The sequence below is a fragment of the Drosophila busckii genome, chromosome X (genome assembly GCF_011750605.1).
Source record: "Drosophila busckii strain San Diego stock center, stock number 13000-0081.31 chromosome X, ASM1175060v1, whole genome shotgun sequence".
Classification (NCBI taxonomy): domain Eukaryota; kingdom Metazoa; phylum Arthropoda; class Insecta; order Diptera; family Drosophilidae; genus Drosophila; species Drosophila busckii.
The window spans coordinates 3,474,978-3,500,315 of record NC_046608.1 but is presented as its reverse complement, the minus strand read 5'-3'; the positions used below and the strand labels follow the sequence as shown (position 1 = coordinate 3,500,315).

At 37.8% G+C, this 25,338-nt stretch overlaps 6 protein-coding genes across 11 annotated transcripts; 3 read left to right on the top strand and 3 right to left on the bottom strand.

Moving 5' to 3' along the window:
• Position 1: 1 nt before the first annotated feature.
• Positions 2-1,069, top strand: LOC108606990 (NADH dehydrogenase [ubiquinone] flavoprotein 2, mitochondrial). The gene is made up of 3 exons (XM_017997564.2): positions 2-128; positions 240-758; positions 818-1,069. The coding sequence occupies exons 1-3, from the start codon at positions 90-92 to the stop codon at positions 986-988; spliced, it is 729 nt and encodes a 242-aa protein (XP_017853053.1). The 5' UTR covers positions 2-89; the 3' UTR covers positions 989-1,069.
• Positions 1,021-2,910, bottom strand: LOC108606989 (chromobox protein homolog 5). Its single transcript, XM_017997563.1, has 4 exons — positions 2,423-2,910; positions 2,206-2,349; positions 1,576-1,979; positions 1,021-1,507 (listed from the first exon to the last, which is right to left on the bottom strand). The coding sequence occupies exons 1-4, from the start codon at positions 2,819-2,821 to the stop codon at positions 1,486-1,488; spliced, it is 969 nt and encodes a 322-aa protein (XP_017853052.1). The 5' UTR covers positions 2,822-2,910; the 3' UTR covers positions 1,021-1,485.
• A 278-nt stretch (positions 2,911-3,188) lies between these two features.
• LOC108605646 (protein penguin) lies at positions 3,189-5,639 on the top strand. The gene is made up of 5 exons (XM_017995429.1): positions 3,189-3,594; positions 3,650-4,346; positions 4,403-4,805; positions 4,870-5,285; positions 5,353-5,639. Exons 1-5 carry the CDS (start codon positions 3,257-3,259, stop codon positions 5,533-5,535), a joined length of 2,037 nt encoding a protein of 678 aa, XP_017850918.1. The 5' UTR covers positions 3,189-3,256; the 3' UTR covers positions 5,536-5,639.
• An 84-nt stretch (positions 5,640-5,723) lies between these two features.
• On the bottom strand, positions 5,724-6,657 carry LOC108606491 (putative peptidyl-prolyl cis-trans isomerase dodo). The gene is made up of 3 exons (XM_017996634.2): positions 6,449-6,657; positions 6,002-6,322; positions 5,724-5,936 (listed from the first exon to the last, which is right to left on the bottom strand). Exons 1-3 carry the CDS (start codon positions 6,510-6,512, stop codon positions 5,827-5,829), a joined length of 495 nt encoding a protein of 164 aa, XP_017852123.1. The 5' UTR covers positions 6,513-6,657; the 3' UTR covers positions 5,724-5,826.
• A 109-nt stretch (positions 6,658-6,766) lies between these two features.
• On the top strand, positions 6,767-24,555 carry LOC108606489 (ecotropic viral integration site 5 ortholog). Of its 6 annotated transcripts, none has more exons than XR_001915452.1 (10): positions 6,767-7,381; positions 18,114-18,554; positions 18,971-20,006; positions 20,085-20,199; positions 20,536-20,553; positions 21,666-22,327; positions 22,386-22,503; positions 22,570-22,668; positions 22,946-23,174; positions 24,189-24,273. XR_001915452.1 is itself a non-coding variant. In XM_017996630.2 (9 exons), the coding sequence occupies exons 2-9, from the start codon at positions 18,329-18,331 to the stop codon at positions 24,324-24,326; spliced, it is 2,415 nt and encodes an 804-aa protein (XP_017852119.1). In that variant the 5' UTR covers positions 6,767-7,381; positions 18,114-18,328; the 3' UTR covers positions 24,327-24,555. The 6 variants fall into 6 exon arrangements, 3 of the variants coding, with proteins under 3 accessions (XP_017852119.1, XP_017852120.1, XP_017852121.1); XR_001915451.1 differs by having other exon boundaries at positions 20,533-20,553; XR_001915453.1 differs by lacking the exon at positions 20,536-20,553.
• LOC108606490 (sphingosine kinase 2) lies at positions 12,986-16,482 on the bottom strand. Its single transcript, XM_017996633.2, has 2 exons — positions 15,958-16,482; positions 12,986-15,175 (listed from the first exon to the last, which is right to left on the bottom strand). The coding sequence occupies exon 2, from the start codon at positions 15,152-15,154 to the stop codon at positions 13,271-13,273; it is 1,884 nt and encodes a 627-aa protein (XP_017852122.1). The 5' UTR covers positions 15,155-15,175; positions 15,958-16,482; the 3' UTR covers positions 12,986-13,270.
• Positions 24,556-25,338: the final 783 nt, after the last annotated feature.

Here is a 25,338-nt window from a genome sequence, read left to right as displayed (position 1 = left end):
GATTGAAATCAAAGCAGGCATAAGTTGCACCGACAAATACAATTAAAGCTAAACTTTTTATTTAGTTGCTTCAATTGGAATTGCCCAAAATGTTATCGAATTGTGCCGCAAAGACTTTGGCCACCGTTGTAAGTACTAAATCAGCCATGCCACCAAAGTTATTTCACTACAAATACCTGCTGGCCCATGTCAAGTTATGTAATTTTTGAACAATAACAACGAATATTTGATATTTACAGCGGGGCAGCTTGCGTGCCATTGCCACCAGCAGTGCACAGCGCAGCGACAATCTATTTGTGCATCGCGATACACCCGAAGATAATCCCAACATACCCTTCGAGTTTACGGCGGAGAACAAAAAGCGTGTCGATGCCATACTGAGCATCTATCCCGAGGGCCACAAACGTGGCGCAATGATACCACTGCTAGATCTGGCACAGCGTCAGTATGGCTGGCTGCCCATCTCTGCAATGCATAAGGTTGCCGAAATTCTGGAATTACCCAACATGCGCGTCTATGAGGTGGCCACCTTCTACACAATGTTCATGCGCAAGCCAACGGGCAAGTATCACATACAGGTGTGCACAACAACACCTTGCTGGCTACGCGGCTCTGACGCAGTGCTGGAGACCTGCAAGAAGCAACTGGGCATCGGTGTAGGCGAGACCACTAAGGACAAAAAGTTTACCATCTCCGAGGTGGAATGCTTGGGTGCCTGTGTTAATGCGCCCATGGTGGCTATCAATGATGATTACTATGTATGTAAAGTCAAAGTCTTTGTAGAGTCAATAGTTCAGCAGCTTTCTTTTTATTACAGGAGGATCTGACCAGCAAAGATATGCAAGAGATTTTGGCTGATTTAAAGGCTGATAAGATCTCGCCACCAGGCCCACGCAATGGACGCTTTGCCAGCGAACCTAAAGGCCAGCCTACATCATTGACCGAGGAGCCCAAGAAACCTGGCTTTGGGTTGCAAGCGGGCCTCTAAATTAGTTTAACTTACCCTGTATATTAAAAGAAAATTTACAGAATTTTGAAGCATGCAATAAAACGCGAGCATAGCAGAGAAGGCGCCCGAGTTTTTAACCATCCCAGTGAGTAAACGCCCCATCAGTTTGATTACCCTTTTCTTATTCTGATCGAGATAACACAAAACGCAGTGGATTAGATTCTCATAATTTTATCTGTAATAGTTCATTTACGTTTATTACTAAACAAATGATTAATACATAAAAACTATAAAAGAACGAGGGATCGAGAATGAACCAAAATGGGTTTTTCTTCGAAGCTAAACAGCATAGCTTCCATTTAAAAAAAAGGAAAAAAATACATACATAAATATCTATGAGCTATGTATACTTGATGGCTAAGTTGCCTGTTTGCACTTAATCTAAGATTGATTTCCGTTTTTGTGTGTTTTATAGTTTATACTTAAAATTTCGTTTAGGCCAGTTTAGCAATTATGGTATTCTATAATGTTACTGGTTACTCCTCGCCGTAGAAAACCCTATGTGTGAAAGAGATAGACAGTATTAAAATATCATGAAAAAGAGTGAAACAGCAAGCTAGCTTTACCTATTCTTTGCGGCAGAGCGCTTAGAAGTGCGTTCTATGCGACTGTTCATATCAGAACGTGGTATTGTCTCATTGACAAGACGCTTGGTTTTCTTTGGAGACTCACGCAAATGCTTGACATCTACATTGCGTTGGCTATCCATATTCTTTTTAAATTTTTCTATAAGGGCATTGCACGATAGATTAGTTTCTGGCTCCCAGGTATCGTCCTTGGCGGTGAAGCCTTTCCAGCGAATGCGATAAAGTCCACCATGGTCATCATCATTTACAAAGTCGACAATACGCTCCACCACCCACTCCTTTCCGGGATCACTTTCTACTTTTTTCATCGGTTTGCGTCCACGTACGCCTTTTACTGCTGGCTCGGACTTGTTGCCTGTAGATGATTTTCGCTTGTTGCTCGTCTAGGAGTTAATTTATAATAGAATATATAAATTTAAAAGTTGCTTAAACAAATACATATTTAACCAGGAATTACTATGTTACCTTCAATTATTGGAAAATTATTGTTCTTTAAGTAAATTGAAAGAACTCAATTTACTTAAATTAGAAAATCGGAACTTTCAATCTTACCTTTGGTTTATCCTTAAACTCGATTTAACAATCAACAGCGAATCAGAATAAGCTCACCTTTTTACGATATTCTTGAATAAGATCATCGCAATTCAGCTCAGCTTCCGGCTCCCAGCTATCAGCATCCTTGTCGTAACCCTTCCAGTGTACAAGGAAATACGATTCTCCGCGCTGGGTTTTATGACCGATAATTGCCTCCACCTTAGCATGGACAAAATAACAAAAACGATTAAGTTGCCTAGCCTGTTGCAAATTGCTTGTTAAAGGAATTTACCTCATATTCTTTATCTTCATCAGGATTGTTTTGTTCCTCATTTTGTTCTTCCTCGTCGTCGTTCATTTTTTTAATAGCTGGAGTCATTTTGGCTTTGGGTTTTGTACCTTTGACTTTCTTTTTGGGTGTCGATGAAATGGAGGTAGACCCTTTGCCGTTTAATGGCACATCGTCGCCATCGCTACCGGTCTCCGACTCAGTGTGCTCCTTTTCGAGTTTTTGTTTCTTAGCGGAACGACCATTTTTACCATTTGTTTGCTTGGGTTCCTCTTCGCCCGATTGTGGTGTTTCAACCTTTTCTCTCTTTTCTACAGAATCCTCGGAATCTGTATGCCTCTGCGACCTTTTAACGGTAAGGTCGGTTGTACTAGACAATTTTTTCTTGCCAAGTTTTACCATTGCTTAAATTCTAATAAGTGATGTCCAATTGTTTTCTTATTTTACCGCGAAATGAAAAAACAACAAATATTTATATATCTACCGACGCGACAAAGTGGCGACTGTACAATGGGGTGGCAAGTTCATGATATCGATAGCGCATATTTGGTGTCGATATATTGCTTATGAAAATATTACATTTTACTTATATGCTGCAACTTGTAAAGCATAAAAAATGGCATATTAAAGTGTAAATATGGTTAACTTGATTAAATCAGCTTTAAAATGCTAATTGTTTGAAAACAAATGAAAACAGTAAGCAAGACTGCTTTTGGTTCATATTTGACCGGCCGCCACATAAACATGAACATACTGTCATCCAGCACATATTAAGACTCACTTTGCACGTGTTGCCTTTGCCGCTGCACGATTTAGTTTTGGTTTAAATTTAAAACAATGCTTGACACAAATAAGCGCAAGGGACCACCTGCCAAAGCTGGCAGCAAGGAAGGTGCCGCGCCGAAGAAATTCTTGGGGCCTAAAACGGACAACAAATTCAAACGCACTGGCAACAAAGATGGAAAGCGCCCTTTCGAAGCCAAAGGCAAGAATCCTAATAATAAATTCGCTGGCAAGCCGAAACCTGGTGCTGCCGTCCAAGCAAACGCTGGCGAGAAGCAAGACTGGCACAAATTTAAGGCAGAGAAGAAGGAGCTTAAGCTGAAGCGCAAGCGAACCCGCGATACATATGAAGTGACACAGGAGGTGAAAAAAATCTATGAACAAGTAAAATGGTAAGTGATCAGCTTTAAGATTGCTTAAATATATTCTAAATATTGCCCACTGCAGTCGTAAAACCGATAACAAGTCCAAGCTGGTGGAGAACATGTACAAGATACTCAATGTAGGCGACACCATCTCTAAAGTGGCACAAGCGCACGACACTGCGCGCGTACTGCAATGTATGCTTAAGTTCGCAACGCCAGCATTGCGTGCCGAGCTCTCTGACAAACTGATGCCACATGCCGTGGTCATGTGTCAGTCCACTTACGCACATTTTTGCATCGAACGCATGCTCAAATATGGCGCGCCCGCAACCAAATCCAAGCTGGTGGACAGCCTAATGGGCAACATAGTGCGTCTAGCAGGTCATAACATAGCCAGCAAGTTATTGGATAATATATATCTAACAGCTACAGAGCAGCAACGTTGTTATATGCGTCAGGAGTTCTATAGCGATCTCTACAAGAAATCCAAGGATGCTGAAGTTAAAACGTTAAGCGACACATACAAAAATGCCAGCAATATGAAGGCATCCATTATGGGTGCCGTCAAGGCTAATCTGGAGCATATTGCCAATAAAAATTTAGTGGACAGCTCGCTGGTGCATGCGGTTATATTGGAATATGTGCAGGCAACAGATGATGAGAAGCTGGAGGAGACAGTGACAGCACTGGCAACACTCGTGCCACACATGCTGTCAACCAAGGACGGCAGCGAAGCGGCCATTATATGTTTCTACAAATCTACACCCAAAAATCGACGCGTAGGTGGCAAGTATTTCTTTATTTATAAATTTTTAGTAACCGCTTTTATTTACAGGCAATTATTAAGAACATCAAGGAACATTTGCTAAAGATTGCACTACACGAGCATGGACATGTTTTTCTCATAGCTTTACTCAATTCGTTGGATGATACAAAGGCCACCAAAAAGGCTATATACGATCATTTGCATGAAGAGCTCAAAACCTTGGTGGGTAATCAATATGGACGTCGTGTGGTGCAGTGGCTGGTGGCGCCTGGAGATACAACATGCTTCCATCCCGGTTTTATTAAAACCATGGATGAGGGCTTGGTTCATGGCAAAAAGGAAAAGGAAACGCGACGCAAAGAAATCTTAGAACAGATCGAGGGTCCCATTGCCGATGCTATGGTGGAGGATGCTACATTTTGGTTATCCAACAGTCACATTGGTCTGGTTACAGCAGATATACTAAGCAAACGTATGTTTTAAAAAACTTTCATGTACATTGAATGTATTTTTAATGAAACAATTTATTACTACAGTGTCGGACGAACAATATGGCAAAGCAGTCAGCGCGTTAGCTCCGGTTATAACACAAGCGAACTGGCTAATTTTTACTGTTGCCAGCGAGCTGGAGAAGAAGTCACAGAAATCTAAAGATGTGGAAACAATAATAAGCGAGGCAACAGCTCAGCGTAAAAAGAAGAAGGCAGCTGCGGCTGCACCAGAGCCAAGTGATGAAGAAAGCGAAGCCGAAGCTGAAGGCGATGAAGCTGTGCCGCTTAAGAAATCTAAGCCGGAGCTGGCGACAGCAGTAGAGGAAGCGCCTGTGCCCACAGTGCCAGGCATTGAGGATGCTGGCATGCATCATGTGCTCAAGAAGCTTATCAAGAATGATAAGAAACGTGAGGGCACAACCTTGAGCCAACAACTGCTGGAGCACTTGAATACTGAAGTGGTAGGTCAATTATCATTTGATTTATATATTTATGATATTTATTTGTAATTTGTATGCCCCTTTACAGCTCAAGTCCTGGCTAGATATTAATCGCGCTTGCTTTGTGCTCGTCAAGCTGGTGGAGGATTCACCCGAGCTGGCCAAGAGCTGTTTGGCGATGGTCAAGGAGCAGAAACTAAATGCTCAGCTGTTGAGTGGCAAGACGCCGGGAGCCAAGATGTTGGCTAACAAACTGGGTTTAACAAAATAACGGTGGGCAATGCCTCTTAGCAGTTTAAGTCTTGGCTGGATATGGCGATGGTCAAGGAGCAAAAACTAAATGAGCTGCAAAAACTCCGCTGAGTTACATACAAAACACATATATATATAATAATGTAATATATAAATATATACAAAAACATTGGTTTAGTTTTGATTTAAATTGTTTAATTGTGTTTAAATTGATTTATTGCTAATGAGTTTAATTGCAGTAATGTAATGTATATTTCAATTAGTTATTTGTATAGGCATAGGCATAAAAGTGTTAACAAATGTTTGGCGTTTATGATTTACGTAATATAATATGCAGACCGGAGTCGGTATCCACGATGCCGGAAAGTTCTCCAACGTTTAATCCAAATGCGGCTTTCTCGAACGGCGGCTGCATTTGACCTGCAAACAGTTGAAAAAGTTAGTTAAGGGTAAATTTGAACATTTTCGTCTGTATGTTAACTGACCGCGTCCAAATCTTCCTAGATCTCCGCCACGTTTGGCAGAGCTGCAATCAGAGTAGGAACGCGCCAGTTCCTCAAATGTGGCCTCATTGTTGTTAATCTTAGTGCGATAGACTTCGAGCAGCATGTTCGCCTCTTCCTTTGTGCGTGTTATGTTATCTTCGCGCCAGGAGCTAGGGCGGCGACTGCCCTTGTGCTTGACCAGCAAGTGAAGGCATTGCACCTCATCCGGACCATCGCCAGCGGCAGCGGATTTCTTTGCTGGTTCGGTAGGTGTATCCCATTGCGATTCCTTTGTGTGGACGTTAAGGAAATAGCTCATGCCTGCAGCGTGCGCAAACAAATGCATAATATGAGAAACATAAGTTTTTTATATTTTACCGGCTATGTATACTATATTGTTAGATATTAAACAAAATAAAGCCATAAATGAAATTTCTTGTTGCTTACCAGTTGAACGACTTGTGCGTTTCTCCCAGCCTTCGGGTAATTGTTCTTCAACTGTTTCTGGCATTTTATTAAATGTTCTTGAAATTTTCTTTTAACTTGTATAGTTTACAATGTTATCGAAGATTGTATTGGCATTTACAAAGTGTAGAGCAAACTTATCGTTCTCCTGTGAGCTAGTTCACTGGCTCACAAGCTGAGCGTTCTTTGACACAATAAAATGGCAAATTATTAATATGTGAACAGCTAAAATAACAACTGACAGGAATAATATAAACATTGTTGTATATATTTGATTTAGCATTTTTATGTAAATGGACGCAATAATTTAAATTAAGCTCATTTTTTCGCTACAGTAACACGACGCTAACCAACACTGCACAAGCATTTTTGTGGTTTTCACGCACGGTCACACCCCTTGTAAAGTGCAGCTCAGTTTATAAAAAAAACTCAAACGCCAAAGAAATATATATGGAAATTGCGTTAAAAATTGTATTTTTTGTTTTGTTTTTAGCCACTAGACACAAATGCGGCCCAACAATAAATTGTAACTAAGCCAATTGCTTGCAGCTACAGTGTGTACTGAACTGCAATTGTCAATAAGAAGTCATCAGCCAGTGTCTACGTATATACATGTATGTATATACAAGTGTGTGTGCATGTGCGTGGATATATGTACGTGAGTGTATGTGCGGGCAAGCAGAAGAAGTGACGTTTACAGCTATAAAAAAAAGTCTCATCTAAATTTGAAGTGAAATTAAATAAAAAAAAAAAAATAAGCAAAAACAACTAAACGTTGAGTCACTAAAAAACTATTATATCTATGGCCGTTGAGAGTAATTTGTAATTAAAAACGGCGCTCGTTGTCTTGTGGAAACCCGAAATTGGCACTTACGGCTCAGCATATAAAACCAATAAGAGAGGCCACAACTAACGGTAAGTGCTGCGGCTGCTGCTGCTGCTGCTGCTGCTGGTTGCAGGTGTGTTTACTATTCTAAAACGCCCACACGCACACATATGCAAAGTGTGTTACATGCATGCATACGTGTGTGTGTGTGTGTGTCATCAGCATGGCAAAAGACTTTCTAGTTCTGTTTGAATTTAAGCTATTTTAATACTTTCCCCATACACAAAAGTGTCTGTGGCTGAATTGTCTGCACGCCAGTGCATTTGGCTTTGGCTTTTTTTAAGCAGCAGCAGCCTCCCAAAAATTCCAATTGGAGAAAATGCTCACGTAGTATTTTGCGTGCACTAGACATTTCCTACCACATCAGCTGCTTTGTTGTGAGTCGTCGTTGTTGTAACCTTGTGTATTTTTAATACAACTTCATTCGAGTGGTTGCGCTCTCGCTCGCACTGACTGCGAAGCATTGCGAATTATGTATACATATGTATGTATGTGTGCATGTTTTATTTGGCTAGTTGACTTTTTATTTATTTATTTTTTTTTCTTAGCAACGTGTATTTGTTAGTATGTCTATGCATAGTTGGCTATTGTTTTGTTTATTTTTTTATATTGTTTTTTTATACTGTGCGCTACAGTTATCTGCACAAGTGTTTGGCCTACAAACAAACACACACACACATGCACATACATACGTAACTATGTAAACAAGCCATAAAAAACAGTAATGTGGGTGTTCTTGTTTTTTTTTCTCGCTTGCTTAATTTATTGTTTTATAATTGATGTTGAAGCAGTTTGACCTTCTTCAACAACAACAACAACAAAAGGCAGCGCAAAAATATGTTAAATATGATTTGCACTTGAGCTAAGCCACGTCGTGAGTTTGTCTGTACAACAATAAGTATTTGTTAAAGTTTTAAACGAAAAGTAACAACGGCATCATGAAATTAAACTGAAATTAGATACACTACAAGCAAAGCGCTGTGCTGTTGTTGGCTTGGCTCATTGTCATGGTATGCGTTGCAAAAACCGTTATATAAAATATGCATGTGTGTGTTGTGTGTGTAAAAAATAAAATAACAAAAACATGACAATACCAAAGTGACAGCAAAGGCAACCAGCGCTCAAATGCTCGCCCGCGCGCGCTCTGCCCCCTCTCGCTCTCTCTCTCTAGCTCTTTCGCTCTTAACTTGTCATCCACACAAGCCACTTTATAACATATTTTGTATTTGTTATTTTTTGCTGCTGCTGCTGGCCCAAACTCACTTGTTTTGGTTTTGTTGTTAACTGTTTTGTCAGTTCTTGCAATTGTTACATATGCAATGCAATATTTATATGCATATGTATATGTGTGTGTGTGTGTATTTTGTTTCAAAACGTGCCGGCATTTTGGACTCCATTTGCTGATGAATTGCAGTTTTTGCTTACAGATTTCTTTCGTTTTTTTGTTGTTGTTGTGCTGATTGGCCAATAATAAATTATTTATTGTAATACCGTTACAAACATATTGCCCTCAATCGCTTGTTGCTACAACATTTTTATCTTTTGCTCTCAGGCGATAAAAACATTTGTTTTCTATGCAAAACGTTGATGCAGAACTAATGCTTACATATATATATGTATATGTGTGTGTGTGTGTGTGTGTGTGTGTGTGTGTGTAAGCTTTGTAAGTTATAGAAAATGTAGCGCAATTCGTTAGTTGTTTATTTTTCACATTCAATTAATTAACAAGCACGCCCACTCAGCAAATTAATTTTAATGCATTGATAATTTTATGGCATGCACTGCAAGAAAAAGTTAAGCTGTACTTTCAAAGCAAATAATGCTGCGAAAATGTTTAATATTTAAATTAGTTATTTATTTTTATAAATGATAAAGTGTAGCAGCTGATAAGTAAATGATCAAAAACTGTATAAAACTTGAAACATTTGAAGCTTTTGGCTGATTGACAATTTTTTTTAACGCGCGCTGCAATCATTTTCTGCTTCTTTTCTCTTGTGTCTATCTCTATGTCTCGTTCGCTTATTTTTTGTATCAGTCTCTTGCACTATCATATATACAGATATTTTTTTGTATGCATGTGTGTGTGTATGCACTTCCATTTCTATATGTCGGGGCATGTTTATCTCGTTTTGCTTCCACTTCCCCATTCCCTGCATAAACTCATTAGCCACAATGGCCATTAAAAATATCAAATGTATTTTAGTTTGAAATCAATGCTTTTCAAGTGCTCTCTTTGCTTTCATATATAGACATATATATATATATATATACATATATACATATACATATATGTATGTATCATACATAAAAAAGGAAAGTAAATAAAAAATAGTAATTATGCTAATCTAAGCTCTTCTTTTCAAAAATGTTGAATGTTGTAAGCGCTGAGCACACGTGACAGTTAACAAATGACACACACACAAAGAGACACACACATACACACATACACGCTCACCTGTTCAGTCTGTTAGTTTGCCTTTTAATTAGTGTAATTAATTTGACAAGTGAGCTTTTATATATCGTGACGTCGGCTAGGGTTGGTCCATTAATGTATTTATTTATTAATGTATACATATATATGTTTTTATATGTATGTGTGTAAACAGACCATGTCCCTTTTGCATCAACTTCTAGTTAAATTTAATTGCAAACGCTCAACAATTGATGCAATTATTAGGGTGGGTCGATATATAATGTAATTCTTTTTGAAAAATTATTTGCAAAAGAAAATGTTTTACTTGCTGATGTACGATGCTCGTATTTTAAATAAAATTGTTAGTTAAAATCAATAAAAATAATTATAAATAGAAGAATTTTATTATGGAAAATATTTGGATAAATTTTCGCAAATTTCCGTTTTTGCTATACCAATTTTTTCTTATGCTTATATTATTGATCTCTGGCATATGACAGTTAAAAAATATGTACTTATTTTATTTATTTTCATAAAGTACTATAAATAATAGTAAATTATGTAAATGAATTTTAATTTTAAATATATTTTCATTTATTTTCATAAGCTACAAAGTTAAAGAATTGTGAAGATTTTTATTGATATAAAACTTTTGATTTCATTTATATATATTTGGGTATTTTTGTTTATAACAACGTCGCAGAATTGTGTAGATTTTGATTGATTTTTAACTTTCAAAAACTGAACGCCAAATATTTTACCTTTCTAAAAAGCAAACAAATTAATTTTTGTTCACAGAATTGATCAAGGCAACTAAATAATGCTTTAATTTTAAGTGGAAGTTATAAATGAATAAATGTAACTACTTGACCCACTAAAAAAAAAAAAAATATTCATTTCAACATTTGCCAAAAGCGCGACGCGCATTTAAATTTTAACTAAAATATAATTTTATTTAGTGCTAAATAAATGGATTTTTTATGATGGCTGAGTGAAATTAAAACAAATGTTAATATGCAGCTTTACTTTAGATCGCAGCCTAAAGCTAAGACCCGCAGCCAGGTTTCTGACTAATCCAGCAGTTTTTATATACAAGTCGATAAAAGAATTGTGTGTGTGTGTGTGTGTGTGTTTAGCTTAAACAAAAGCAATGCAATTTAGCGCTAATAACATAAAATTATATACATTATTTAGCTTTTATCTGCTGCAAGTGTGGCATGCAGCAGTCATATATATATATATGTATATATATATATTATTTTGCTTGACTGGCTCGAGTGGCCGCCGACACTTGAAACCGCAGCCACATTCAAAATGTATTCAAGTTGCTCTGGTTTGGGGTTCGCGTGTGTTTTTTCCACACTTTGTTGAGAGCATCTTAGAAATATAAAATTCTTTTATTTATTTTTTTTTTGCTCTGTCTCTACGCTTGAGTTTTATTCTTGGACTGTTAACACTGCTGCAAGGCGCGAACCATTAAAGTCGAGCTGCAACAGATGGGGCAGCCAGCACACCCCTTACACCAACACACAGTCACAATACACACACACATGGGCGCACACATGTTCAGCACATGAGTGTTAGACACTCTGTATATATTTTATGAATGAATCAGACTGGAAATAAAACTTATATTAATGTACGTGCTGTTGCACACATTTAGCACAAAAATATTTAATGCCGCACATTAAACGAAACTAACGTAATAATTATAGCTTGAATTTCTAACTGTAAGCCCACAGCTTTATTTTATGTATATATATATTAATTATATTATTTATATGGATTTTGCAACTTGTTTGAACTTTCAAAAGTGAAAGAACATTTTGTTTGAGTGCAATGCTTGTTTAATTTTTTGATATTTATTTAAGTTAATTATTCAAGCTAAATGTGCTAATGTGTTTTTAAAACAATACAAATTGAACCTTTATCGCGGTTAGCATATTGAATTTTAATTTTTGTGCTTATTTTAAGCTGAAAATATTTAAAATTGCGCATGCAGCGCCTCTGGAACTAAATGCATTTAAATGCGCTTATGTTTTAGATTCGTATACGTAATTTTGTATTGCCAATACTTTTAATTCTTTTATTTTATATTTAATAAGGTATACGGAGTATTCCGTGTACCCCTTTATCTCAATATTTTTAAAATAATATTCAAAATGCATAATTAACAGAACTTTTTGAAATTTCGTCTGCAACAAGAAAATTGCTGCTAAATTTAGCTTAAAAAATAAAAAAAATTAATAAAAAAAAATTCTACGCCCTTAAAAAATACGCAACATTTAAAATTAAATTGGTTTTCAACGAGCAGCTGGCACTCAAAAGCATGCAACAGTTTTCTCAGCACGCTTGCAAGCAAAAAATAATATTGCATACCCGCTAGGCTGTGCGCATCGCTTCTCCAGCGAAAAAAAATATATTAAAATGTACACAAATTAATAAAATTTGTAGACCATCTGCATTCAAGGATAAAGAAGGATAATTCAAGGCTCGTCTAGTACTTCATTTGCTTAGCCCCCAACTGTAATTTATAAACTTTGTACTTTGTACAATACTTTAGCTATAAATTTGAAATGTTCACTCGTTTTGAACTCGAACTCAAAGTCGAACAAATTGCAAAAAAAGTGTTAAATACACAATACTAAATGTTAAGAGCTAAATAGGTAAACAATTTGATTATGTAATGCACATAAAGATAATGGCAACTGATTCGGGTCATAGTATAATATGTATTTGGATTTTTAAGCAAATCCCGAATGTTATTTTCTTAGCAAGCGATAGTATAAAATAAAATCTAATCAATTAAGTATGTGGGGGCAGCGATAACGACTGCATAGGCAATTTTCGGATTAAAGATAATCAAGCCAATATAAATCATTATGAATTGCTAATTTTTGTTTGTATATATTTATGAATGGCTGGTAATTTTGTAGTTTCAAATGATATTTCTTAATTAATTGTTTATCTAATTCCCGTTAGTCAACTTACAACGCATTAGCATAGTAAACACATATTAATTAAAATAATAAACAGGTTACTGCATTTAAATTAAAATTTTGATTTGTGTGCATCGTTAGTATAAAAACAAACGTGTTGAAAAAATCTTTGCAAACTTGCTGGGACTAAAATTTACAAAAATATTATTTTTTGTTATGCATAGCGTTGCCAGATTTTTGCAAACTTAAAAAAATTGATTATATTTGTTTAAACATGCGTGTGAATTTTTATTTGTTGTGCACATAAATAAATTGCTATATAATAATATAAAAATTAAGCAGCGCTCGTTTTAAGCCTAGGCTAGGCGTTGCCAGATTGTTGAACTATTAAAGTTTTCATATGATACAAATTGCATATAATATTAGAATTATACAAACAGCCCTCGCTTAAAATTTTTATGTTGTCATGTTAGTTAAAAAAAAAAAAAACAAAAAACAAAAATGATTTAGTAATACAGTCTTAATTGCTTAAATAAACGATTTAAAAACAAGACTTGGAGTCTCACTCACTGCCCAGTGGTGGTCATAACATTAATAAGTCCCGGAAATACCTCCGCCTGTATGGGTCCGTAGTCGACGCGCTCGCCATCGACCGTGAGGATGCCCTGCGAGCCGCTGGGCTCAATGCGAAACGCACGCACGGGCAGCACACAGATGAAGGGATCCGGCTCGCTGGGCAGATGATTGCCGCTCTGCATGCTGAGCAGAAAGTTGAGCAGCTGCGGCCGCCCCACGCCCCCACGTATGACAACCAAATAGATGAGGCCGTCGTTGAGCCGCGATGACGGCGCAAAGTAGCAATCGGAGGCAAGATGCGTGGTATATGCGGCATGCACCATAACGAACTCGCCCTGCTCACAAAGCCAGCCCTGCTCCGCCGGCAGCGGCAGCTGCAGCCCTGGCATATTGCCCGTGGGCACAAGCTCGGCAAATTGCGCATTGGCCGCCTCAATGCGTTGGGCGACGCTCTGGCGACTGCGATTGGACTGGCCAGCGATGGAGTAGTAAGCAGTGCGTCTGGATGCAGCCGAGTGCCAGCTATCGGTCTGGCGATAAACTGAACGATCGGTGCTTAAAGCGTCGGCGAACTCATCCGACTGCTGATCATCGGGCAGATCCTTGAACTCGCTGTATGGCGCATTGGGCAGCGAAATGCGTGAAACTGCAGGCGCACTGCAAGTGGGCGTGGCAGGCGACGCTGCTGGCTGCTCCGCTGGCAAATAGTAAAGCTTGCCCTGATAGCTGCGCAAGGTAATGAGACGTCTGATGGCCCAAAGCGTAAAACGCTGCGCGCCAATCGAACGCAGCCGCTCACTCTCAATATCGATATCCGCAATGAGTCCCCAGCCTATCGATAGAAACGAATACATAACCGAGTGCCTGCTGCGATGATTCAGCTCGACACGCACCACATCCATGGGCGTGGCACGCCCAGCAACACAAATAAGCGTTGCATGCATTATGGGCTTCGGATCATACGGCTCATTGCAATGATGCGCAATGCTCTTGGCCAGTCCATTGCCCGAGCCGCAGGGTATGATGCCCAGCGCGAGTTGCGCGCAGGCGCGTCGCCAATCCATGCGCTCCATCAGTCCATTGAGCACCTCGTAGAACAGTCCATCGCCCGAGGCGACCACAATGCCCGCATAGCGCTCCAGCAGATCCTTGCGTGAACGCACGTACTCCAGCGCATATTGGGAGTGTGTGGTGATCTGCAGATCGTAATCCGCTTGCGCTTCGCGCAGCAGCGGCGCCACCTGCTTCTGGAACAGCTCACGCCCCTTGCCCGACCCCGACTTGGGATTGAGCAGTATAAGCAGCCGCTTGTTTGCCGCCGCACAGATGGCGCCAGTGTGCTGCTTATGCTCGCGTATGCGGCAATGCCAGCGCTGCGCCGTCTCCAGATTCTCCGCATAATCCTCGCTCGAGCGAAAGCGTAAAATTCTCAAAGTTTGCACACGCCGCAGCGGCTTCTCCTTTTTCAAATACGCATAGATATAAAGATAAGCGCTATTGTCTGTCTGCGGCGGCGGCTGTGATTGTGATTGTGATTGTGACTCCTCCTGCTCCTCCTCTTGTTGCTGGCTGGGATTTCGGCAGCTGTTCAGACCGCCACGTGCGCGTTTTCGCTGCCGCGCGCCACAGCTGGAGCCCACAATATCCTCAATGCGTATCAGCTGCTCATTGATGTGATCCGTATCGTTTGTCTCGCGTCGCAGATAAACTCCCTGGGCGCATAGCTTTACCTGTATTTTGATGTTCTGCTGTCGTCGCTTGTTCTCCACATAGAAAGTCTCAATCAGCTCGCCGGGCAGCAGCGTCTTCTCCTTTTGCTCCTGCTCCTCCTCCGCCGCCGGCTGCATCTGCTGACTGGATGACGTTGGTGTCATTGTTGTTAATTGAGCTTTAACCTGTTGATGACACACACACACAGATACGCATGCTTACAGCTGTTGATAAAAACACACACACTCACACACAGGCACAAGGGTGTAGGCAACACGTTCCAAGGGGGGGTTGGCGGCTGAGACAAAGCAAAGTTGCTCAATTTCAAGTTTGTTTTTCTTTGTATTCAAATGAATATATATGTTTGTTTTTTTTAATGCTTAATGCATTTTATAATCATTGCTTTTAATTTTTATAATTTAAAGACAATTTCCTTATTATAAAAAGTAACAAAATGCATTAAATATTATAAAAATTAACAAAATTCAAGTGCACACATGAATAAAATTTCAATAAATATAAAAAAAAGCATTGCTTAAAAATTAAATGTTAAATTTAATTTTTATTGAATTAAGTTAAAAGCGTTGCGGTTACTGATTTTATTTGTTTAAATTGCAATATTTAATTTACACTTTTAAATGCTAAATGCATAACATTTGTTAGGTTTGCGTAAAAAAATCAACAATAATTAATAATTTGAGACTTTGAGTAACAAAAAAGTGCTTGAAAAAAAGCTAAAATATTTACTTTATTTATTAAAAAGCTGCAATATTTAATGTACACTTTAAATGCAATATTTGTTTATTTTATGCATTAAAATTGCAATATTAAATTAATTATTTATTTTATGTACAAAAAATGCAATTTACGCTTTCAATGCTAATTTAATAAACTCTTTGTTTATGCCGACCCCCCCATAATCCCCTTACAGCTCAGCCTACGCCCTTGCTGCAATGCCCTAACTTACCGTTTATTTGAACGCTTTGCTGTTGTTGTTGTTGTTGTTGTTGCTGCTGCTTTGGCGATATGATTCGGCGCTCTTCGGACGTCGGAGCTCTCCTTTGTGCGCCGCCCGTCTGTGCTTTTTACCTTTAAACACTTCCACTTCACTTCGCGTACTGAGCGTGCTCTCCAGCTAAAACATTAATTTCTTCTTTTTTTTGTATTTCTGCTTTGTTGCGATTTACAGCAAACACGAAAAAAAAATACACTTGTTGTTGTGTCGAAATCTAATCAACACATATCGTTAGCGCTATCGATATTGTTAGCCAATGCTTTTAATTTAGCGCTCTGCGCTCTCTTCAGGCTTTTTCCTTTATTTATTTTTATTTTTTTGGGAAGTTGTTGCCCCTTTTTCTGTGTGTTGTGAACTCAAGCTGCAGCGGCTATAAACTGAATTTGAAACAAGCAAACATTAAATTTGTGTTTGCTTACAAATTATTTGAACGCGGAACGCAGTCGCTTGAGCTGCTGGCATTGAACTGCATTTGCAAACTGTGTCTGCGACTTTGAAATTTGTTATTATTATTGCAATTTGCTCATCGCCTCAACTGCATTTCTCTCACTCTCACGCTCGCTCTCTCTCTCAGTTTGTGTGTTTGATTATAACTATTAGTTTGAATTGTAGTATTTTCCGCTTGGCTGCATTTGTTTTTCAGATTTTTTCTTTTTTTTTTGTAATATTTTAGTCAGTCGACAATTGTTTTATTTGCTGCTCAATTGATCGTAGCAATGAACTCTTTGTGTCACTCTCACTTTATCTAAAATTCATATTGCGTATACGCAACGTCTGCGCATTTTGATCACCCGCACACACACTTTGTTTACTCTATATTTCTAGCTTTGCCTTCGCGACGCGTATTTAGTTTCCTCAATCAGAATTCAATACCATCCAAGTGTAAATATATATTAATTGCCGTTGCTTCCAACTAATCCCACGTCTGACTCATAACTAGTCTGGTCGCAACATTATACTATAGATAACAGTTAACAGTCAATATCTATTATGTGCAACATACATAGTTGGCCTATCACAAGCTTTATCTTTGACCTACAAAAAATGCCCATGTTTCTATTATTTAAACATTTTATTTACATATTGTATTTAATTATTTATATAGAATTTTAATATTAAGCCTACATAGATACATAAATTAAATAAATATTTACTTAACTAATAAATAAAATCAGCAACCGTAACGCTTTTAACTGTTATAAATATTTCTACATTATATATTATACATTATTAATAACATTTATTATATTTGTATATTTGTAAACTATACACAAAAAAAAAAACAGATTCACTCTAATATTTTCATACAAAATTTATTAGAGTGAGCCTTAAAATTTAAATACGCATACTCTGCTATTTTGTTAGACTTATGCTAAAGTATAAAAAAAAATGATTTTAAATTTGTTTGCTTAAATTAATGCGCGCAAAACCTTCAAAGTTTTTCATTTACATACAACATTTTTATATTCTATGATTAAATTATATTAAAAAATAAGGCACACCCTAACGTATTTTTTTACTCCAGTAATTTAGTAGCTATAATCTGCATATTTTTAATAGTTTTGTTTAACGTTGAATTAAAAATAACATTAAACTATTTGTGGCTCTTGAATTTTTGGCCAACCAACCAATTTGGCAAATAAGGCCAGGGACATGCGAAATCTCAGTCAGCTCGTAGTGTTGAATAGTTAATAGTTACTCATGTATGTGGGGCGATAAACAAGTGAGAGTGAGAGTGTTAAAGAGTGAGAAGACTAAAACTGGTTTCGGTTTTGTTTTTGAAGCATTTCTTTATTTTTTATTTTTTGGGGGCGCACGACTTTTCAAACAATAGTTAAACTTTATAAAAATTACTTAGCATAAGCGCGCAATGTTTGCTATGCAAATACGTTTGACTATTGAGCTCACAGCTTATTATATTTATTTAATTTGTTTTTGTTGCTGCTGCTGCTGCTGCTGCTGCTCTATCAATTATGACAGCTAGGCAAATGTGTAACAGACTAGACTATTGGTCTGGCTTAGTTTGCTGTGTGTGTTTGGCTTAAGTTGTCAAGCGTGTTAAGATCGATTCGTTATTAAATTTTGGAATTTTTTTCTTATTATTACAGAGCGCGCTTGCATGGCGGCGACAAGAAGCTGAGCTGTGCTTAGCTATGAATTCAGCAAGCTAACGCGCCACACTCGACCAACAAGCAGCAGAAACAATCATCAAAAGCAATAGTCTGAAGCCTTTACCATTCAGTCACATTACAGCGAATCACAAAGCAGCGAGTTAAGCACACACACACGTTACGTTTTCGGCGAGTCTGTACCGTTCAGAGCAATGACTTTGACCACAACGGCGACAGCAGCAGCCGCGGAGAGTAACAAGAAAATGGATGTGAAAGCTGTAAGCGGCGAGGAGAACTTACCCACATCTGAAATGGATTTACTCGCTAAATTGGAGGCAGCGAATAAGCTGATCGAGAGCGATGCCAAAAGTCTCAACTCGCTGCATTCAACGCACAGTCGCAAAAATTCGGACACAAGTCAAATTAGTTTGACCTCAAGTAAGTGAAAAAAGTAACAAATATATATTTAGTTTTTTAAATGCTTCAAAATTGTTGCAATTGAATTAATGCTAATAGTGTTTTGAGTTAGTTATTTTGAGTTAAAATTCGTTAATTACTTTGTCACTCGTTCACAACAAAATGCAAGCTAAAGTTAAAACATTAAATACGCTTTGATAAGAAAATCAATATTGTATTAATAAAATATAGTAAAGATTATATCTTGTATAATCTAATTCTCAATATATCTGCAAAATCAAGAGCGAAGTTTTGAGTCAAGTCAAGACAATTACAACGAATTAAACATTAAAAAGTCTTCATTGAAATTTAAGTTTTTAATTTCTTTATTTATTTTTTTATATATATATTTTTTATCTATCTATGATAAATGATATTAACATGTGTTTTTACCACAGGTGGCAACTCAGTGGCCGAGGAGGATATCTGGACAACATGGGCGTCCATACTGAACGACTGGGAGGGCGCATTGAAGCGCAAGAATCCTTGCGTGCGTGAGCTCGTGCGTCGTGGCATTCCACATCACTTTCGTGCGATTGTCTGGCAGCAGCTGAGTGCTGCCTCCGATGCGGATAAGAAGCAATATGCCGAGTATATAAAGGCGACATCTGCCTGCGAGAAGGTGATACGTCGTGATATTGCGCGCACCTATCCGGAGGTGGACTTCTTCAAGGAGAAGGACGGGCCCGGCCAGGAGGCGCTCTTCAATGTGATCAAAGCCTATTCGCTGCACGATCGTGAAGTGGGCTACTGCCAAGGCTCTGGCTTTATTGTCGGACTGCTGCTCATGCAGATGCCCGAGGAGGAGGCATTCGCAGTGCTGGTGCAGATCATGCAGCAGCATCGCATGCGGCACATGTTCAAGCCATCGATGTCGGAGCTCGGACTGTGCATGTATCAGCTGGAGAGTCTGGTGCAGGAGCAGATACCCGAGATGCATTTACATTTCCAACAGCAGGGCTTCCAGACGACCATGTATGCGTCCAGCTGGTTCCTCACGCTCTACACAACGACGCTGAACGTGAATTTGAGCTGCCGCATCATGGACGTCTTTCTCAGCGAGGGCATGGAGTTTATATTCAAGGTGGCGCTAGCGCTGCTGCTGCTCGGCAAGGAGACGCTGCTGTGCCTCGATATGGAGGCTATGCTGAAGTTTTTCCAGAAGGAGCTGCCTGGTCGCGTCGAGGCCGATCCGGAGGCTTTCTTCAATCTCGCCTACTCGCTGAAAATCAATACGAAGCGCATGAAGAAAATGGAGAAAGAGTATCAAGACTTGAAGAAGAAGGAGCAGGAGGAAATGGTCGAGCTGAGACGTCTACGACGTGAGAATTGTCTGCTCAAGCAGCGCAACGAGCTGCTCGAGGCCGAGAGCGCCGAGCTGGCCGATCGTCTGGTGCGCGGTCAAGTTTCACGCGCGGAAGAGGAAGAAACCAGGTTGGAATAACGTCCATTCCGAAATACGTCTATTCCGTAATACGTTCATTCCTTCTAATTCTTTCTCTCTCTTCGCAGCTATGCCATTCAGACTGAACTCATGCAGCTGCGTCGCTCTTACTTGGAAGTCTCGCATCAGCTGGAGAATGCCAACGAGGAAGTTCGCGGTCTCAGTCTGCGTCTTCAAGAGAATGTAAGTGCGCACTCTCTCGCTTGCTCATTCAGTCAAATGCTTTTGTCGGTTGTCTTGTAACTAAAAAAAAAAAAAGAAGTACAACTACATTTCTTTATAAATAATCTCTGAGCGCAACTTGCAAACAATTTGCAATATTTTTTGTTTTGTGCTAAATCAAGAAAATGTCGAAACGGTTCATTAATCATTACTGTCTTTCTTTCCATTCTGTTTATTTCTTATGGTTGTGGTGCTTAAAAAACAAAATCAAAACACAATATATACATTGTATGTATATAAAAAACTATTTGTATGCTTTATAAAATTTATAAAAACCACGCGCAACGCACAAAGCAGAACGTTTCAATTGATAGCGTAAGTATAGCAATTTTTGCTTTCAAAAGCGTTGTAATTTGTCATTTTAATAATATACATACAGTTTGCACTAAAATTATTGTTCGTAGTTAACTAAAAAGCTTTGCATGTTTGCTTATCTGTATTATATAGTCAAACCTTTTAGCCATGTTATTGTAATCCGATTGTTGTTTAAGCAGCAATGCGATTATTATATGTTTAATTCAAATCGTTCGTTGAAAAGCTGAAAGTTATATATTCTTGATTTTGTTGAGTTGATTTGCACTCATGAACTAAATTGGTAATTAAGCTTTCATAGCATATTTAATTAAAATACTAAATCTCAACTTAATTGCTAAAAACATTTCTCTAAAAAACTCTTATTTTTATCTATCTTAGTTATTATAGACCCTAATAAGCATTTTAAATATTAGTAGAGGCTTTGACTTAATCGCTTATAAATAATTGGCAAACAAATGATTAAATTATAAATTGCTCTTAGCTAATTTCATTAAGTTTTGTATTTTAGTACAAACTTAAACTTGGCTCAGCAATATTTTGATTAAATTCTACAAATCTACAACTAAGTTAGTCTTTGAATAAGAACAATGTTTAATTAAATGTTTAAAGCACAAGCATGCACGCTTACATGTAGTTGTAATGCATTAAAAACAAATTGTGTATTAAATCCAAGTGTGATGTTTAGCTAGAAAGCCTCAATGGCAAGTCCGCTCAAGTTCAGTTTCTACCTGCAGTTAAAACAAGACACCCAACCACCCACCAGACCCAGATGCGCTCTCTCAGCAGTCCGATCGATCGAGTCGAGATCGTTAGTAACTCTCTCGATAATCTTTCATGTGTGGAAGGCTGGCAGCTAAGCCAGCTAGTATTATAATTAATATTATTGCATAATGCTGAATTACAATTATTTTTGGCTAGCAGAATAAAACTTAAGCATAGCTCTAATAATTTTTTCATTTGTAGTGCTGCTGTAAGTCATAGCTTATTAATATAAACATAACTACTAACTAACTAATGTATATAGCAAAATGCATAATTTAAGATTTATAGCTGCATGCTCGAATAATTGATTGAAAACATTTTTAATAATATGCTGGCGCTTATAAATTTAGAATAACTCGCGACAGTCGTCGATCGATGAGCTTTGCATGAAGGAGGAAGCGCTGAAGCAGCGCGACGAGATGGTCTCTTGCCTGCTGGAGGAGCTGGTGAAGGTGCGTCAGGGCTCGGCGGAGAGTGAGGATCAGATACGCAATCTGAAGGCAAAGGTGGAGGAGCTGGAGGAGGACAAGAAGACGCTGCGTGAGACTACACCGGACAATTCGGTGGCGCATTTGCAGGACGAGCTAATTGCCAGCAAGCTGCGCGAGGCGGAGGCGTCGCTATCACTTAAGGATCTCAAGCAGCGTGTGCAGGAGCTGAGCTCTCAATGGCAGCGACAGCTGGCCGAGAATCAGCGCAATGAGCACAGTGCCGCCTCGATGGACTCAACGCCTAAGAAGCTGTTGACGAACTTCTTTGACAGCTCCAAGTCCACAGAGCATACACAGAAGCTGGAGGAGGAGCTGATGACAACGCGCATACGTGAAATGGAAACGCTCACCGAGCTGAAGGAGCTGCGGCTCAAAGTTATGGAGCTGGAGACACAAGTGCAGGTGTCCACCAATCAGCTGCGACGCCAGGACGAAGAGCACAAGAAGTTGAAGGAGGAGCTCGAAATGGCTGTCACACGTGAAAAGGAGCTGGCAAACAAAGCGCGTGAGCAGCAGCATAGGTAAGCAAATAGTGCTATCTCTTTCGCTTTCAAAACTTATACAATATTAAAATTGCAGATACTCGGATTTGGAATCTCGCATGAAGGATGAGCTGATGAATGTCAAAATCAAGTTCACCGAACAGAGTCAAACAGTTGCGGAGCTCAAGCAGGAGATTTCACGTCTGGAGACAAAGGTTTAACTTTCATTTTAGCTCATTTATAATATAATCAAATATGTCTCTGTCTCGCTTTCCATGCAGAACTCTGAAATGCTCGCCGAGGGTGAATTGCGCGCTAATCTGGACGATTCGGATAAAGTGCGTGACCTGCAGGACAGGTTGGCTGACATGAAGGCGGAGGTTCGTATTGAGGGCTCCAAGCACTGCAAGCGCTCAGCTCATTTAGAATTTGTTTGCCGTTTTTGGTTTTACTTGCTCATTTATTTTGGTTTCGGGCTTGCAATACTATATGCACCCACATAAACACACACACACATATATATAACAATTCATTACAATTCATGGCTATTTTAATTTTGTCTTAATTTATTTTTTTAACTTTTAACTGCTGCCATATAATTAATCTTGTAATTTCTTTCTCACAACATTTAAATAAAAAAAAATTTGCATATAATAGTATCCCACGCCAATAACCAGCCCCGACACTGAACCGTGGAAATGGATAAGCTAAGCTAATGCAACAATTTTTGACACATTAACAAAACCAACTCATCAACATTCAAATCTACAACATTCAATATAACAAAGAAAATTCTCAACTACATATGCAGCCAACATTTGTTTCTAACAACGACCAAAAAAAAAAAAAACAAAAAAGCAAGAGAAAAGAACGCAAAAAATATCAGGTGTCTCTCTCTATATAGCGTTATACGTATAAGTACTTAGTTTTACTTCAATATTTTACTACAACGTTGTTGAATAGCGCATGTGCCCTCCCCTTCCCCCCACTTCCAAATTATTCGCTCCCATAGTTTGATTCGATACCATTTAATTTGTTTATAATTACAGTTAAGCTGCATGCAAATCTACATAGCTGTAATTTGTTTACTTTTTCAACAATTTGGCATGAAATTTAAATATTTTTAGCTATCCCCGCCCCTAATCAAGAATTTAAAGCGTGTCTGTGCTAAAATTAGCCGAGGCACAAACCTTTGAAATTACACTCTTTGCTTTAAAAAATTAATGCAACTACTACTCTTCGTTTTAAATATGAAATTCAAGCGTAATTCGAGCTCTTAGTTTATATTAAACTATTTTCAAGAATTAACAACAATTTTTGCTGCTCATTTGTATACAAATTTATTCGTATCTCATTAAATGTCTAATTTTAAAGGAATTTAAGCAGACCCTTTACTCTTAATAGCCAACTATATTATTAAGTGATTATCTTTAGCATAAATTAAATTCGCAATTTTTAAAACTTTACTATTTGAACTTTTAGCTGACCTTGTTGAAATTATTTGTCATACGCGTGCTCAATCAAAATCATATGCTGTTTGTTTTTATCAAATGCTGCACTTATTATTGGCATTAAGTTCTCGTTTGTATTGGAAATTTGAAATTTGAAGCTACCCTCCTTATCGTATACTAATCAATCAATAGACAAACTTTCCATAAATTCTGACAAAAACACAAATTGCACGCTCTCTTGTTGTTTATTCTTTTTGTTTTTTGTAGCTCTCGTGAGTAGTTGTAACTGTTGTTTTGTCTAACTAACACACAAGCACATATTTGATTAAGTGCACCACCCACCAGCACCAACAAGTAGTACTAACAAACGTAAAATTTAAATTAGTTAAGTAACAAAAGTTTATATATACACACGATATTAATTGGCAAATGCATTTAACCCGCTGCAGTTGACGGCGCTTAAGAGTCGCGGCAAGTTTCCGGCTACAAAGCTGCGCAGCTCCTCCATACAATCGATCGAGTCAACGGAGATCGATTTCAGTGACCTCAACATGGTGCGACGTGGGAGCACGGAGCTGTCCACATAATAAAACAACAACAAAAACAGCAGCAGCAGCGCAGGGCACAACATTAATGAAATCAACTATTTCTTGCAAACATGATATAACAGTTTATATACATTATATATATGTAGTCTATACTATATAGCATATAGTATGTGTTGGTTGTAGGTCAACAGTAACAACAACAACAACAACAACGATAACAACAACCTGAGAGAAGCAAATAGTTGAAATATAAGTTTAACAAATTTATAATTAGCTGAAATTCAATTAAAAAATATTTACTAAATATTTATAAACAAAAAAAAAAAAAGAAAGCAAACAAAAAAAATTAAGAATTACCAACTACTTATGTATGTTCTAAACAATTATTACTATTATTTTTATACAACTATTGCTGTTATGTTTTGTAAACAAAAATATCACTAATATTTATTTATTGAAATATGTTTAGTTTATACAATTCCCATTCTAATTTTTTTTTGTCGCAAAACATAAATTTTTTTTTATACATTATTAAATATACGCGTGCATATTTTTATTACATACATATATGATATTGATGATTTTATGTAACCCTAAACACTTTGTATGTAAGTTTTAAAACATAACAAAAAACGCAAAATATCGTAACAAAATGTAAGTTTTTAACTGTATTTGATTTTGTTTTTTTTTTTTACTGCAACATTGTCACAAATTATTTTGCAAAACGAATTTCCTATGTTACCATTTATTTTCTATAACTAAAAACAAAACACACAAGTGCGAAAACCAATTGAACAAGTGTTCAATAACTGTAACAAGCGTTGCCAAATTTCAAAAAATATATAGAACTATATTAAAAATAGTGTAACTGAACCTCAAAATAGAAAAGCAATTCAAATCGATATGTGTTTACAACAAGGAGAGCATAAATGCTAACAATATATGATATAGTAAACTTGATATTATATATAGTATATTAAATAAACAAAGTGCATTAACATACTTACAAGCAAAACAGACAGAGATATACAAGTAGATCGGCCCGATTAAC

Excerpts from the sequence above, each read along its gene's own strand:
- LOC108606990 (XM_017997564.2), top strand. The coding sequence starts at position 90 with ATGTTATCGAATTGTGCCGCAAAGACTTTGGCCACCGTT. Across the intron at positions 129-239 it reads CAAAGACTTTGGCCACCGTT|CGGGGCAGCTTGCGTGCCAT; the intron begins GTAAGTACTAAA and ends TGATATTTACAG. Across the intron at positions 759-817 it reads CTATCAATGATGATTACTAT|GAGGATCTGACCAGCAAAGA; the intron begins GTATGTAAAGTC and ends TTTTTATTACAG.
- LOC108606989 (XM_017997563.1), bottom strand. The coding sequence starts at position 2,821 with ATGGTAAAACTTGGCAAGAAAAAATTGTCTAGTACAACCGACCTTACC. Across the intron at positions 1,980-2,205 it reads TTCAAGAATATCGTAAAAAG|ACGAGCAACAAGCGAAAATC; the intron begins GTGAGCTTATTC and ends ATTAACTCCTAG. Across the intron at positions 1,508-1,575 it reads CGCTCTGCCGCAAAGAATAG|GGTTTTCTACGGCGAGGAGT; the intron begins GTAAAGCTAGCT and ends TTTCACACATAG.
- LOC108605646 (XM_017995429.1), top strand. The coding sequence starts at position 3,257 with ATGCTTGACACAAATAAGCGCAAGGGACCACCTGCCAAAGCTGGCAGC. Across the intron at positions 3,595-3,649 it reads ATCTATGAACAAGTAAAATG|TCGTAAAACCGATAACAAGT; the intron begins GTAAGTGATCAG and ends TGCCCACTGCAG. Across the intron at positions 5,286-5,352 it reads AGCACTTGAATACTGAAGTG|CTCAAGTCCTGGCTAGATAT; the intron begins GTAGGTCAATTA and ends GCCCCTTTACAG.
- LOC108606491 (XM_017996634.2), bottom strand. The coding sequence starts at position 6,512 with ATGCCAGAAACAGTTGAAGAACAATTACCCGAAGGCTGGGAGAAACGC. Across the intron at positions 6,323-6,448 it reads ACGCACAAGTCGTTCAACTG|GCATGAGCTATTTCCTTAAC; the intron begins GTAAGCAACAAG and ends CGCACGCTGCAG. Across the intron at positions 5,937-6,001 it reads TCTAGGAAGATTTGGACGCG|GTCAAATGCAGCCGCCGTTC; the intron begins GTCAGTTAACAT and ends AACTGTTTGCAG.
- LOC108606490 (XM_017996633.2), bottom strand. The coding sequence starts at position 15,154 with ATGACACCAACGTCATCCAGTCAGCAGATGCAGCCGGCGGCGGAGGAG.
- LOC108606489 (XM_017996630.2), top strand. The coding sequence starts at position 18,329 with ATGACTTTGACCACAACGGCGACAGCAGCAGCCGCGGAGAGTAACAAG. Across the intron at positions 20,200-20,532 it reads GTCTGCGTCTTCAAGAGAAT|CAGAACGTTTCAATTGATAG; the intron begins GTAAGTGCGCAC and ends CAACGCACAAAG. Across the intron at positions 22,669-24,188 it reads TGGCTGACATGAAGGCGGAG|TTGACGGCGCTTAAGAGTCG; the intron begins GTTCGTATTGAG and ends AACCCGCTGCAG.